The sequence below is a fragment of the Myodes glareolus genome, chromosome 3 (assembly GCF_982192425.1).
Source record: "Myodes glareolus chromosome 3, mMyoGla1.1, whole genome shotgun sequence".
NCBI lineage: Eukaryota > Metazoa > Chordata > Mammalia > Rodentia > Cricetidae > Myodes > Myodes glareolus.
Genome location: NC_142028.1, coordinates 450,756 through 466,000, shown reverse-complemented (window position 1 = coordinate 466,000; position 15,245 = coordinate 450,756). Strand labels below are relative to the sequence as shown.

Genomic DNA, 15,245 nt, shown 5'->3' with positions numbered 1-15,245 from the left:
CCTTTTCTATCACTGTTACTCAGTCTTTAGCTAGCTGTGTTATTTAGAAACTAGTGTCTAGATCATCCTTGGGGACTTTCTGGTTCTGGTTCCCACAACAATTGTTATAAGATGATACACTATACTTTTTTGGACATGAGTGATAAGAAACCAAACAAGGGTTTTTATTATGACACAGCAAGTACATTTATCCACTGAGTGGATGTCCTTAGTCATTTAAGTACAATGTTTTATCATTTATCTGAAACCACTATAAGCATTTTCCACATTTTCCTAATGGCATTTATCATTTCCTTATTTCTGAAAGTGTATACCATAGGATTGAGCAATGGTGTAAGGACATCCGTAAATACAAACACATGTTTCTCCAAAGAGAATGGAGATGTAGGTCGGGCATATATTAATATACAAGGAATAAAGTAAAAAGCTACAACAGTAACATGGGATCCACAAGTGGACAGAGCCTTACGTCGCCCTTCAGAGCTGTGTGCTCTCAGTGAGAACAAAATGACACCATAAGAAACAAGCAAAAAACAGAATATAATGATGCAGAAAGACCCACTATTGGCAAACACCAAAATGACAAAAATGTGTGTGTCAGTACAAGCAAGCTTCAGCAATGGGAACAAGTCACATATGAAATGATCAATGACATTAGGTCCACAGAAGGGCAAATGCAAAGTGAAGATAATTTGTATGGTAGAATGTAAGAATCCTCCCGCCCAGGCCACTCCCACTAGAGTAAAACAGAGTCTCCTGTTCATAATGGAAGAGTAGTGCAATGGCTTGCAAATGGCCACATAGCGGTCATAGGCCATGGCTGCCAGAATGGTGACTTCTACTGCAGCAAAAAAGTGCACAGCAAAGACCTGTGTCATGCAACATTCAAAAGAGATGGTTTTTCTCTCATGAACCAAGTCTGCAATCATCTTTGGTGTGACAACAGAAGAAACACATGCATCCAGGAATGACAGGAATGCCAAGAAGAAGTACATAGGTGATGCCAGCAGTACAGGACTGTAGACAATGGTCACCACAATCATCATGTTACCCACAACAGTTGCAATATAGACCAATAAAATTATAACAAATGATATTTTCTCAATTAGGGGGTTCTGTGAAAGCCCCAAGAGTACAAACTCATTGACAAAGCTCTGGTTATGCATAATTCTCTAGAGAACTAGTAGAGAAAAGTATATGAAATCTGCAGATATAAAATTTATCTTACAAATTTAAAGTGTCAACAATATGGTGTATCTTTCTGTATAATTATCTTAATTGATTTTATTACTTGAGAACTTAATGGAAAGATATTTTTGAAAATATTGGTAGAAATTGCATTGAATTTATGTGAAAAATTAAATAATTTAAAATAGTCACAAGTTTTAATATTCATTGGATAAAATCATCTGTGTTAGATAATCCATATTTTAATATCCAGCTTGTGTAAATCTCTAAATATTTTTGTAGTAAGACATTGAAAATCATTGGAAGCCATACCTTAAAAATAAACCAAAGACTAAATTTTATTAATCTGCATTGAGCAAGGTAGTGCTGAGTCATCTGAAGTTTTCAACGGGAGCTCCATCTACCAATAGAAGAAAAAATAAAATGTTCTTTTAAAGTCATGACAGTATTTTAAGTTTTGTTTTAATGCTTGACAAGTAGTGGAATTCAAATCAAATAATCAGTTCTTCATAACACAAAAAGTTTTGTACAAGATTAATTCCCGTTAACATAATATTCATGCAGAATTTGTTGAAATTTCATTTTAATTCATCAATTTACAGTATGTTCTCAGCTTATACAAATTATTCTATTGGTATAATGACTAAATGGAGTTGAAAAATGAGACTGGGAAGGACTCAACCTTTTAGTCAAATCTGTAACAAGTGTAAAATTTTAAACTCAAATTTAAGTTAAAAAAATCATGATTTTTAAATTAGGATTTTCTGAAATTCTAGGTCTAACCCTCCGTGACCACTCCTAAAGATTGACAACATAAAAAGTGAGATTTTTTTTTTAAATAAGAATTTTAGTTAGACATGGTCGTCTTTGTGAAGTCTTCCTCTAAGATACTGCACCTCTTTCCATTGTCCAAGTGTGAATTAGGCATTTTAATAAAAGCAACAAGGTAGAGGATTGAGAATTAAAAAATAATGGACCAATCACCTGTATGAAAAGTACATAACTGTAGAGACAAATCCCAGTGCCATTGTCATTGGCCCCTCAGTCTGTCCCAACTGTCAACCACATTCAGGACTAGTTTGATCCCCTGCTCATTCACTTCCAGTTCAGTCGGAGTTGGTGAGCTCCTATTAGCTCAGGAAAATTGTCTCGGTGGGGAATCCCTCATGGTCTTGACTTCCTTGTTCATACTCTACTGCATGTACTGATTTTTTGGGACCCTATTCTCTTTGGTTGTATATCATGCCCAACCTGGATGTAGTGGGGATGGCCTTGGACTTTCCACAGGGCAGGGTTTCTTGCCCTTTCTTAAGATTAGAGGGTGTGTGTGTGGAGGGTGTGTAGAGGGAGTGGGAGGGGAGTGGGAAGAGGGGAAAGAGTGGAAATTTGGATTGGTATTTTTTAAAGTAATAAAATAATAGAAAAGAGAAAAGTACATACCTGTAAAGAAATTAATCATGGAATTATTTAGAGCCCTGATATTTAATTAATTTAATTTGACTTGTTAAGAATATTATAATTAAATTACATTTTTATTATTAAAATATTAATTAGAAACATGGTTTGATTTTCATATAAATTTAGTATAAAATATGTTTACAAACAAATTAATTATCTCTAATGACTATAAGGATAATCTAACTTGACAATGATAAATATTACTTATGAAATTGGCCTTTAATGCTAAGAATAAACCACTCACTTATAAACCCTCCTTCATTGGATCATTTAGACAAATATTCCATTTCTTGAATGCAATTTCCCCAAGAATTTACATCTCAGCATGTATTTTTATCTTCTCCTACATATAACGGAAACATTTTACTTAATATATTTTTTCTGTGTGACTATCTGTATTAATATACATAATAGATATAAAAATCATTGTTTACATATATGATTACATACAGGTGTTAAGTGTTACCCTTCATATTTATTTGCAAAGTAAAATACTGGATTTCATAAGTTTTGGGAGAATATACATGTGTGAAGGTATAGCATGGTCATTAGTTCTTAATCAGTGGCAAAATGTTAAGCTCTTGTCCTCACTCATAGACACTCATTTCAACAGACTTTTTCTACAAAACGCAAACAAACAAACTAACAAAACAATAAAACAAAAGTGCCTGCAAACCTGAATGGAAGCTTCCCAAGAGAAACAAACGTCAGTGTTAACTTAAAAATTAAGGAAAGGTTATCTAAATCTTTATGCTAACAGAAGATGCCCAGTTCTAATTGAACTGATGCTGTCATTCTCCAGAAAGCAATTTTCTATTTTTTTTACAAAGTCAACAATAGATAGTGCAGTATAGTCATTATGCTTTATGATCACAAATTATGTTTTATGTCACATAGAACAAAAGCCTAAGCAGAAATTATAGCATATCTATTTCTATAAAATTAATGATTAATAAAGGATGATTTAGCTAAATACACAAAAATCTTTTATTTAAGCCTAATATATCATTGTATATTTTATAATCTTGCAAATAAAGTATTATTAAAGTGCTGTGGCAAGGTTAACTGAAACTCAACAAGTAGTCACCAGAAACCTTCTGTTCAAACACTTGTGTTCATCTAAAATGAAAGTAAATACAATGTTAAGTTGAATCTAAATGTTGCTTTTACTCAGCTTTTGGGGAACATGGGGGGATTAGAAGCTTATGGGTTAAAAAAATTAAATACATGAAATTCACAAATAATAAAAAATAAACTTATTAAAAAGTTAAAAAAGCTTATATGTAAATAGTTATGTGGTTGAACAGACTACCAGATATTTTATCTTTATGAAAACATCTGGGTTTAATGAGGTTGGTTGAAGTCAGGTTGTATACATGATCAACCATCTCCACTTCAGGGTTATAGTGTTACACTCTTGTGCCAACTTACCCAGCCAACCTCATCATTTTAATCATATTCTATAAATCGTAATTCAAAAATAACTTGTGACTATTGATGTCAACATTATTAGAAGCAATGCTTGCATAGCCACAACTGAATGAAACATTAAACCAGTCAAAAGAAAGATGCTACTTTATAATTACATTTTTAAAGTATCCCAATTAAAATGAAATGGATTCACACATTCAAAATATTTAGAAAACATATTAGAAATTATTTAGCATTCCTACTTCTAATTCAGAAACTGAATTACAGTTCACAAATTGTACTTTGATAATAAAATGAGATGAGAAAATTTTACAATAAAACACTATAATTTCAAGAAATACAATGCTGTCAAAAATACTGAAAAGTAAGGAATATGGATAACATTCATAAGGAATATAATATAAAAATAAGAACCCAATGAATCACTACCTCATGCTAGTATAAATAAAAGACTAAAATATGAATGATAAAGTGTTTTAATAATTTTGTATTTGATAAAAGCAGACAAAATTTAATGTCCTTTTCTAAGAGTTAAAATATAACGTAGAATCTAAAATGGAATAGAAACTGTCAAGTGCTTCATTTGTAACAAACACTTTACTATTAAAAATATTTAAATAAAATAAAAACTAGAGTACAAATAACAGTTTTCTTTAATTGTGACAGAGGATATGTGAACTTTACAAACTGTCCGCCACATTGAGAAAAGTGAAAGTGTGGGTTAACACAGTGGCAACATGAAGTTTTTCAAAATGAGCTTTTTATGAAGGGCTATTCCATTTGTTCAATCTATTTTCAATTCCAATGTTTTTATTTCATGTTCATATTGTCATGTGTGAACTAACACAGGTTCACTGAATCTCTCCTGTAATATTCCATGTTATTCTTTTTTCAAACAATCATGTATTTGAAAATTCTATACCTATTTCTGACTTTGCTCAGGGACGTTCAGGACAATAATTGTCACTGAGCCATGGACTTAACACTGATGTTGGAAAGGTGCTTTCTGAGCTCTACCATCTACAAAACTTACTGATTGCTATCTATTCAATTTTCAGAAAATTATAGCAATGTATCTACAAATAGCAAGCATTATTTGTTAAGTATAAAGTATAAAAGCACTCAAAACTATAAAATGTATGAGCAGGATGGTTATCATTATAAGTACTTACTTCAAAATGTGTTTCAAATGAACAAATACTGACATTTAATAAACTAATTTAATAAATAAAATCCCTATTTGAAATTGCTTCAATTTAAGCTACACAACTATATCATATTATTTGTCTAAGATTATTGTGTGCCAATGAAAGATTTATCTCTTATGTTTGTAGCTAAGAAAATTCTTCTCCATAACTCTGTGAAATACATAATTTTCAGAATTTTTTTTGGTTGTAGGGTAAGGGAATTTTCCGTGTTCCCTTCATGCCCTTCCTGATGGGTTTCTGAAAGTTCTTAGATGTCTTGGTGATTCAGCTAATCATAAAAGACAGGCCAAGCCAAGATTACATGCACAGATGAATATGAGAGCTTCAAGCACTTAAGTTTTCTGGAATATTCTTAGGTAGAAACCTTATGCTTATTGAAACTTAGGTGGACATAATCTCAATTTATTATGTTAATTTTGCTTCCTTATCGCATTGTTAGTGTGCATTTTTGGAAGTAAGAGCATGTTGTATTTGATGTCAATAAAAATATGAGATAGAACAGACTTCTATTCACCATGTTCTTAGTTTTAAAATATAAAAAATCACAGAGCATATTATATTTCAAACTTTACATCACATGTTTTATGTGCTAGCATGTAAGTATCATGTTTTTTAAAAAAAACTAAACAAGTATTAGAGGGAAGATTGAAGAAAAGAAGGGAATTTAAAAAGGGACCAAGAAAGGAAGGAAGCAAAAAAGAAGAAAGTATTTTGTCCTCCAGAAAGCACTGTTGAAGCACTGCAGGCATTTGTGCAATCTCTGAAGGTGAAGTGTTGCCCTCTTGGCTCCTCCAGTATTGTTGTATGTGCTGCTGGAACCATGACTTTGGTCACATGTTGATGAATTTAAGGAGTCTAAGAATCAGAATTTAGGCCATACTCTCTAGTACAGATAGATAAGATGTGAAAACCCCATGGTTTTATTAAACTATAACCTGTCAACAATATCCATTTTTAAAGTAATATCAAAGTTGGACTTACTTCTGAAAATACAAAAGTGGACCCTATGAGTCTCACCTTGTTTCCATTCTGGAAATACTCTAAAGATATATGTGTTCTATTATTTATGGTATAGGTTCCATCAATCTTGATAAAAATTGTCTGTTTGCTTCCATGAATTTCTTCTACATCTAAAGGAGAGCAAGAGAACAGCTCTGTCAATAAGGGTGGAGAAAATTACCTCTGCTTCTCAAGTGCTGTGTTCATCATGGTTGATGAACAAAAGATGAATTCATTAATCAAAATTCACCCTTCACTGTATCTAGAATTTATCAATGTTTCTCTGAGACATAAGTTTGTGAGTGTGATTCTTAGTCCCTACGGGGATTAGAAAATTCTTGTCCTCATGAGATTCCAGGACAGAGTTCTCTGCAATCTTTTTATGTCCATCCAATTCTATGCTATATATTTTTAGAAATTACATTAAGGTTCTGCTTGCTAGTGCTTTTGTATACCACTGGTTTCAAATAAAGTATAAATTTTATAATTGAGGGAATACAGTGTCTCTGTGTATTATTTCACCAAAATTCTTTCTACACAAGAAAATTTTTATTTATTCTATTAGGAAAACAATTATTACTTTGAAGAAAACTGTTTTTCTTTTAATCAAAAAATCATATATGTACATATATGCTTTATTTTATATATATGAAACAAAATGATAATAAAATATTAGATGTAGTATATCCTTCTGTATATATGTTGTTTTTTCAAAATAGATTCAATAATCTAACCTTTTGTCTTATATCTATAATCTCTCTTTTTTCAGAGTAGATTCAATAATCTACCCTTTTACCTTATCATATCTATGTTTCTCTATTTTCTTTTCAAAACAAGAACTTTAAATCTAATTTATTTTGTTTAACTTTTTTTCAACCACTACCAATGATAACTTGTAATTAACCACATAAACAAAGTCAAATATACATAATCCATTGAACAACCAAGTATCACCCACTCAAACTTTTGGGCATGTGGGCATCATATTGTTAAATTTCCTTCCTGATGACTGGGGGTGTTGGTATCTTTAGGGGATTCTGAAAAGAAATTTGGGGTTAATTGTCAAGTCCTTGGAGAGGTTGCTGTATCAGGTTTTGACCATTCTAAAAATAATGGGAATGTGCAGCACTTGTCTAAAATCCTGGCTAGACTGGTCTGTTAGGCTGGATCATCTCAGATGGCCACCTTGAAATTTCTTTGAGTGGTTTGTAGTCCAAAGTCAATATTTAAGTTGTTCTATCAGCTGAATGAAGTCATACGAATCAGGTAAAATAGTTATTGTGGAGACTGATCTATTTCATGGAAACTTTAGAGATTACTGTAGAAGCATGTATTGCTCATTGTGGAAAACTTAAACATCACTTATATCAAAATGGAAAGTTGAATTTTGATAGATATGTATTCAAAAAAAGGTACCATAGAGGCAAAAATAAGTATGGGGTTAATTAGAATTATTGAAATCAGAGTCTTGATAACCTTAATCCCTGAATTTTTATCTTTTTTTCTGTCACACAACAGGTGACTGCTTTTTATAGAACCTTATAATATCCTTCCTAGAAGAATGAATCAATTTATAGTCCATTTCTGATACTACATAATGATAATGGAGGAATGTTAATCTCGATATTCCATTGCTATAACAGATCAAAAATACATAGGTTTACTGCTGTATTAGTCATATATGGCCTTAACCTGAAGGTGGAAGATACAAAATAATCTGACACTAGTGCAGAATTGTGTATAATAAAGGGCTATATATTTAGGGGAGACATACAGATCACTGTTCTAGATTATAAATCTGTGCACAAACATGGAACAGGAATAGAGTCTAGTAGCTGAAAGCAAGAGCCAAAAGAAAGAGAATGAGTGCATGCTTTATAGCTACATTTATAGTATAAGAGACCATGCCCAAATGGGTTGGTATATTAAAGGCTACTGGCTGAAGGTGCAGAACAGCACCTCCCACTTTGTTTAAATAAGAGAGTTCCAAAACCTATACAAAACTCTATATACTAGGAACAAATATCAAGTATAAGATTAGAATTACAACCAGCATAAATAATATTAACCAAGGAACATATGCTAAATGTTTTAATAAACATTCTATCCTAGGAGTCTAAGGCTTTTATTGGAAATGGATTGGCTAGATCATAAGAGAAGGGTAACTATGACTATCTAATCTTCAACCACATAGAAGGCCTGAGAAGGGAGATAATAATAATTGAGTATGCAGGAAATACAACCAAGCAACTTCCAAAATGTGCAGTAGATAACAGAGACAACTGACTGCCTGAGCAATCACCCAAATTCTCATTTGCAAAGTTGAAGTAACCAACCCTGGTTAACACCTAGAGTTACTAACAGACCATTTTCAGAGGCAGAAAAAATTTCAAAACCATCTTATCCTGTCTTTTCAAGATTTAAAGTCTTTTTTCTTGTATCCTGCTTGTCCAGTCTAGACATCATGCATTTTGTCAGTGGTTGAGACATAGGCAGTTTCTTGCCCAAAGGCCAGTTTTGCCAAGAAGACAAACTCCAAGTGGAGAGTCTTTGGTTCTCAACATTCTCTCACAAATAGATCAGGGTTGCCAAAAGCAATCATGTCTCATGTCAACAGAATCATAAGGCATTTAAATGCCACTTTCTACAGATCTTTGAAGTGGTTGAAGGTTACCTATCTATACAGAATACACTCTGTATCTATCTAAAGAACCTAATTAATATGACTAAAAGTATAACAAACATGAATGACTATTGACCTATAATACTTAATACCTATATAACTCAAAGATTAAGACTTTATAAGAATGTTAAACAATCTTTAAACAACTGTGAAATAAAGAAAGACAATGAAATCAAAATGTAACCAATTTATAAATATCTTAATCAGAGATAGAAATATATAATGTAAAATGATAAATGTATTCTAAAATTGGATCAATATACAAAATGTCCTAAACAGAGGTAAAACAATCATGAATACAATATGGCATAATAACTTTGCATAGGTGTACACATATTGTAAACAGAAATAACAAATATAATTTGAACTTGTATCAATATACAAGAAGTTATATTAGTGTAAATTGTCAATAAAAATAGCTCACAAGTATTCACTCTATCACTCACTATTATTACTATTATTAATGTGAATAAGTTCATACTAAATTACCTATTATCTCATTCAATCTTCGCTTCTTTTTGATCTCTAGGCCTACATAATTTTCACCTCAACTCCCAACTCTAAGCAATTAATAATCAACCCCTAGATGGTATCTCTAATTGTGAGGACAAACTTTGTTGAAGGAGGTGATGTTGCTTTCTTAAATTGCTTCTGGCTGTCATGGGGGTGATATTTTCTCTCTGAAATCCTGTAAAAGTAAAATAATGGTTAAATTTTAAGATTGTCTTTTTCTATAATTACAAATGGTCTCTGAGAAGTCAATAGGGTCTTTTTGTTTGTCTGTTTTAAAGTTCTTATTTGGAGTTTTGGCCAGAAAATTGTAAGAAGGTGCATTATTTCCACAGTTGCTACCCAAAAACCTGTCTTAAAAGTAGTGTTATCATCATCATGACTTCATATCAACCAGGCAGAGTCAGTGTTGTGAGGCCGCATCTTCTTCCTGGAAGCTTCAAAGATTACTGCAGAAAATCTAAAGTTCATTGTAGAAAACAAAAGTATTACTCATGTATATATATATATATATATGTTCAATGAAAGATATGATATAAATAAAATGGTTATGGATAAAAGTAAAATATTTCCTTAAAATCTATCTTTTTTCTTTCCCATACCAGATGGCTCCTGACATGAGACAGAAATTCTGAATCTTTCTTTTAACAACATGTTTGGAATTTGGGAAGGATAACCATTCTCCAACTCCAAAGTCAGCTCTTATTATTAAGTAGAGATGCACACATGTGCAAATAATCAAATTTTACTTTGCAGATAATACAGCATTATAAAGAAAATTTTTCTTTGCTTGTTGAGTCTTTCTGGATAGCTTTCTTTTTATCATTAGGTATCTAGATATCTAAGGTCTCTTCACTCTTTGAAGATGAATATTTTCCTACAAAGACAAGAACAGAATCCTGCCCCTCCCTTATGAGGTTGTCTTACCACTTATATGATTGTTACCTCTGTGGATGAGCCACCCTTTCTCTTTCTTAAGAGATTTCACTTTTTTAAACTGAATCCTTATGAATTTTGATGGCATCAATAGCTTTTCTTCTCCTGTCGAAATAAGAGCAAAACCCCTTCCTCAATGTATTACATCTCCTGGTTTCCATTGTGAGGTGAGCATATCCTTGAAAAATACTGGATGATTTATTTCAGAAGTTTTTTCTATTATCCAATGTCTCTCTGCTGTTGTTTTTTCTTTCTCATTAGCATTAAGAAAAATCAAGATTAATAAAGCATTCTGCAGTCTATTTCTTGTGGTATTTTTCATCCCTTTCTGTTTCTTTAGTATATCCTTTATAGTTCACTTTGATCTTTTTATAACTGCCTAACTTATAGGATTGTTTGGTATACCTTTAATATGCTTTATATTATAATAAGCTAAAAAATTTCATTTTCTTAGACACATGTGCTGGACCATTGTTTGTCTTTGTTTGTGTAGGTATACCCATGATTTCCATAACTTCTATAAATGCATGATTACTGAATCTGGCTTTTCTGAGGTCAAGGAAGTTGTCCATTTAAAACATGAATAAGTGTTAATGGTGTGGTCTACAAATTTTAGTTTTCCAAATTCTACAAAATGGAACACACCCATTTACCAGATTGCATTCCTTTGAATACTCTTTGGGTTACTTCCTGCAGGTAGTGCTGTTTGGTTATAGAAAGAGCAAGTAAGACATCTCTTTATAATCTTCTTAGCTTTTTGCCATGTCATAGAAAACTTTTTCTTTAAACCTTTGCTATTGACGTGATGTTTCTATAAAATTCTGAGGCCTTCAGCACACTTCAAATCAATAATTGATCAATTTCTACATTACCTTGTGTTAGAGGACCTGGTAGACCATTATGGGATCAGATGTGTGTTATGTATATGGGACAAGGACTATTCCTTATTATAACTTGAACCTGTGTAAATAATGAAGTCAATTCTGTATCATCTGGTATAAATTCAGCAGTTTCAATATACAAGACAACTCTTTCTGCATATTGTGAATCAGTAACTATATTCAGAGGTTCTTTAAAATCCCTTAGTACCATGAGAATGGCATATAATTCTGCCTGTTTGACAGAATTATAAGGGCTTTGTTCCACCTTACTTAATTCTTCTGATTTGTAACCTGCCTTTCCTGATTTATTTGCATCTGTATAATATATATGGGCTCCAGTTATTGGTGCTTCATGTACAATTAGGAGAAGAAACAAAGTAGTTTCATATAAGGTTAATTATATCATTTTGGATAATTTCTATTAATTTCTCTGAAAAAATAGAAAAAGTTCTTTGTCAAGGTTCATTGTCTTCCCATAATTTTTAAAATTCATCAGCATTAAAAGGAACTATAATTTCTGTTGGGCCTATACTTGCTAATTGACAAAGTCTCAATTTTCCCTTTATAATTAATTCAGAGATTTTTTTACACATAAGTTTTATTTTTACCTTGCTTATGTAGTAAAAAAAATCCATTCTAAGATAATATCTTCTCTCTACATTAAAACTTCTGTAAAAGAAATTCGGTATTTCCACCCCCCAACCCCCCGTGCACCCAAGTTTGCCTGGCAATCTTGCCTACTTCTAATATCCAGGAGGATAACAATATGATTTTCTTCAGGTTCACCTTCTTATTCAGCTTTTCTAGGATCATGAATTATAGACTCAAAGACCTTTAACTATGGCTAGAATCCATTTATGAGTGAGTACATACCATATTCCTCTTTTGGGGTCTGGATTATCTCACTCAGTAAAGCGTTTTCTATTTCCATCCATTTGCATGCAAAATTCAAGATGTCATTGTTTTTTACAGCTGAGTAAAACTCTAATGTGTATATGTTTTACACCGTTTTTAACCATTCTTCTATTGAGGGGCACCTAGGTTGTTTCCAGGTTCTGGCTATTACAAATAGTGCTGCTATGAACATAGTTGAACAAATGCTTTTGTGGTATGATAGGGCATCTCTTGGGTATATTCCCAAGAGTGGAATTGCTGGGTCCTGGGGGAGGTTGACTCCCAGTTTCCTGACAAACTGCCACACTGATTTCCACAGTGGCTGCCCAAGTTTGCATTCCCTCCAACAATGGATGAGTGTTCCCCTCACTCCACATCGTCTCCAGCATAGGATATCACTGGTGTTTTTGAGTTTAGCTATTCTGACAAGTGTAAGATGGTATCTCAAAGTTGTTTTGATTTGCATTTACCTGATTGCTAAGGAGGTTGAGCATGACCTTAAGTGACTTTTGGGCATTCAAAGTTCCTCTGATGAGAATCTCTGTTCAGTTCAGTATGCCATTCTTTAATTGGGTTAATTAGAGTTTTAGTGTCTAGTTTCTTGAGTTCTCTGTATATTTTGGAGATCAGACCTTTGTCTGATGAGGAGTTGGTGAAGATCTTCTCCCAGTCAGAAAGAAGCCTTTTTGTCTTAATGACAGTGTCCTTTACTTTACAGAAGTTTCTCAGTTTCAGGAGGTCCCATTTATTCATTGTTTCTCTTATTGTCTGTGATACTGGGGTTCTACGTAGGAAGTGGTCTCCTGTGCCCATGTCTTGTAGACTACTTCCTACTTTCTCTTCTATTAGGTTCAATGTGGTCAGATTAATATTGAAGTCTTTAATCCATTTGGACTTGAGTTTTGTGCATGGTGATCGAAATGGATCTACTTTCATTCTTCTACAGGTTGACATCCAGTTATGTGAGCACCATTTGTTAAAGATGCTTTCTTTCTTCCATTGTATAGTTTTAGCTTCCTTGTCAAAAATCAGGTGTTCATAGGTTTGTGGCTTAATATCTGGGTCTTCTATTTGATTCCATAGGTCGACTTCTCTGTTGTTGTGCCAATACCAAGCTGTTTTCAATACTGTAGCTCTGAAATAGAGTTTGAAGTCAGGGATGGTAATGCCTCCAGAAGTTTCTTTATTGTATTAGATTGTTTTGACTATCCTGGGTTTTTTGTTTTTCCATATAAAGTTGATTATTTTTCTCTCAAGGTCTGTGAAGAATTTTGATGGGGATTGCATTGAATCTATAGGTTGCTTTTGGTAGAATTGCCATTTTTACATTGTAATATTAGCTACATATGCCTTCAGCCTTCCTTTCTGTCCTTCTAGCCCTATACATTCAACCCTCATCAAGCTTTGTTTTACTTGAGAAAGGGTTCCAATTTCTTGCAATTGAATATCTGCCTTTTGAATAGGCCAATCTGAATGCCAAGATTCTGGAGAAATGATAATCACATCCACACCTATGTCTAGTAATCCGTCAATTACAATATCACTTATTTGTATTCTTAGCTTTGGTTTTTGATCATTTCTAGAAGGCTGCCAAAATGTATGTTTACTATTTCCTACAGGAGTTTTTGACTCATCCTCCAGAACAGCAATTTCTTTTTTGCAGTAGGCAGTGGATTGTTATATTGTAGCTTGTCCAGGAACACTGACTGAATGTTTTACAGTTTATCCATACTGTTTCTTGAGTCACAGAACATATTTTTGCCAGTATAGTGATCAAAGTGTTGTTTTAAAAAAAGACCTTAGAACTGAGACCTACAGAAAAACTACCCTCTGGGGGAAAAAAGACATGTTGAAAGTTTATGCCAATGCTCAGAGAGTGAGACAAGTCAGACTTATCTTTGAAATTTAGAAGCAGCAATGCAGTTGGACTATATGAGAGAAAAAAGACTCAAGCTCATCATCAAACCTTTTTTTGTCTTTTTATTAGAACAGATATAAGAAAATTGTGATTTGACAAATTGTGTGTTTGTGCTAGATTACTAGTATTGACCTGTTAATGTTTCATTAACTGGTTCATTATTCTAATAGTTCATTATTAGAAGAAGATTAGAGCTTGTCAAAGAAAATTTTTACATGCTAAATCCACATAAGGCTTCCCACCTTAGGTCATTATTAGGAAATAATGTAGCCACAGGATTATATGAATCTCAAAGCATTATCTGCTTGCATATGATTCAATCTCTTGACAGAAAATTGGCTGAAAAGTGCACAGCACCTAGAGATAAATTCTCCCTTAACCATTTATTCACAGAGACTGGACATTAGAGACAGGTAAGATATTTTACCCCAAGGTAACCTAAGACAGAACATACTTGAAGGCATGCCTGTACCAATTATGGGAAAATCTGGAAAATGACTCCAAGAGAGGTACAGCCCTATAGTAGGAGCAAAGGATTTATTAAATAAAATTAAAAGGGAGAAATTGTGTAAACTCACAGAGATGTGAGCCTGTTCTACCTTGACTGGAGGACAGAGAACCTGAGTTTATTATTAAGATTGACAATGCTTCAGTATATATTTCTAAGAAAATGAAACAGAATTTCGCTGATTATACTATAAAGCATATTACATGTATATCACACAATCTTACAGGGCAAATAGCTGTAAGAGATCTAATGGAACTCTAAAGGTTATTTTAAAATAACAGAAAGTGGTAGCAAAGATTCTCCCCAAAATAGATCACATAATACTTTATTGATCTTCAATTTTCTAAAGGCTAATGGGAAATGAATGACAACTGCCAAAGACCTTAGATAATAAAAAAATTGCAGAATTAAAGCAGCCAGTATACTTTAAAAATGTGATGGCCTCAGAATGGAAACTAGCACATGAGTTATTTTGGGCAAGGTGTTTTGCTTGTTTTCACAGGACAATAAAAGCTACGGATACCATAAAAATTAATAAAGATTTGATTTGAACAAGACAGACCTCTTAATTAGAAGAGATGATTGTTTATCAAACATCATGGCTATTTAATCTAAACTAGCCTATAAAACT

General features: G+C 32.8%; 1 protein-coding gene across 1 annotated transcript; it reads right to left on the bottom strand.

Moving 5' to 3' along the window:
• Nucleotides 1-233: 233 nt before the first annotated feature.
• LOC125399509 (olfactory receptor 4C15-like) lies at nucleotides 234-1,166 on the bottom strand. Its single transcript, XM_048432929.3, has one exon. It carries the CDS (start codon nucleotides 1,164-1,166, stop codon nucleotides 234-236), a length of 933 nt encoding a protein of 310 aa, XP_048288886.3.
• Nucleotides 1,167-15,245: the final 14,079 nt, after the last annotated feature.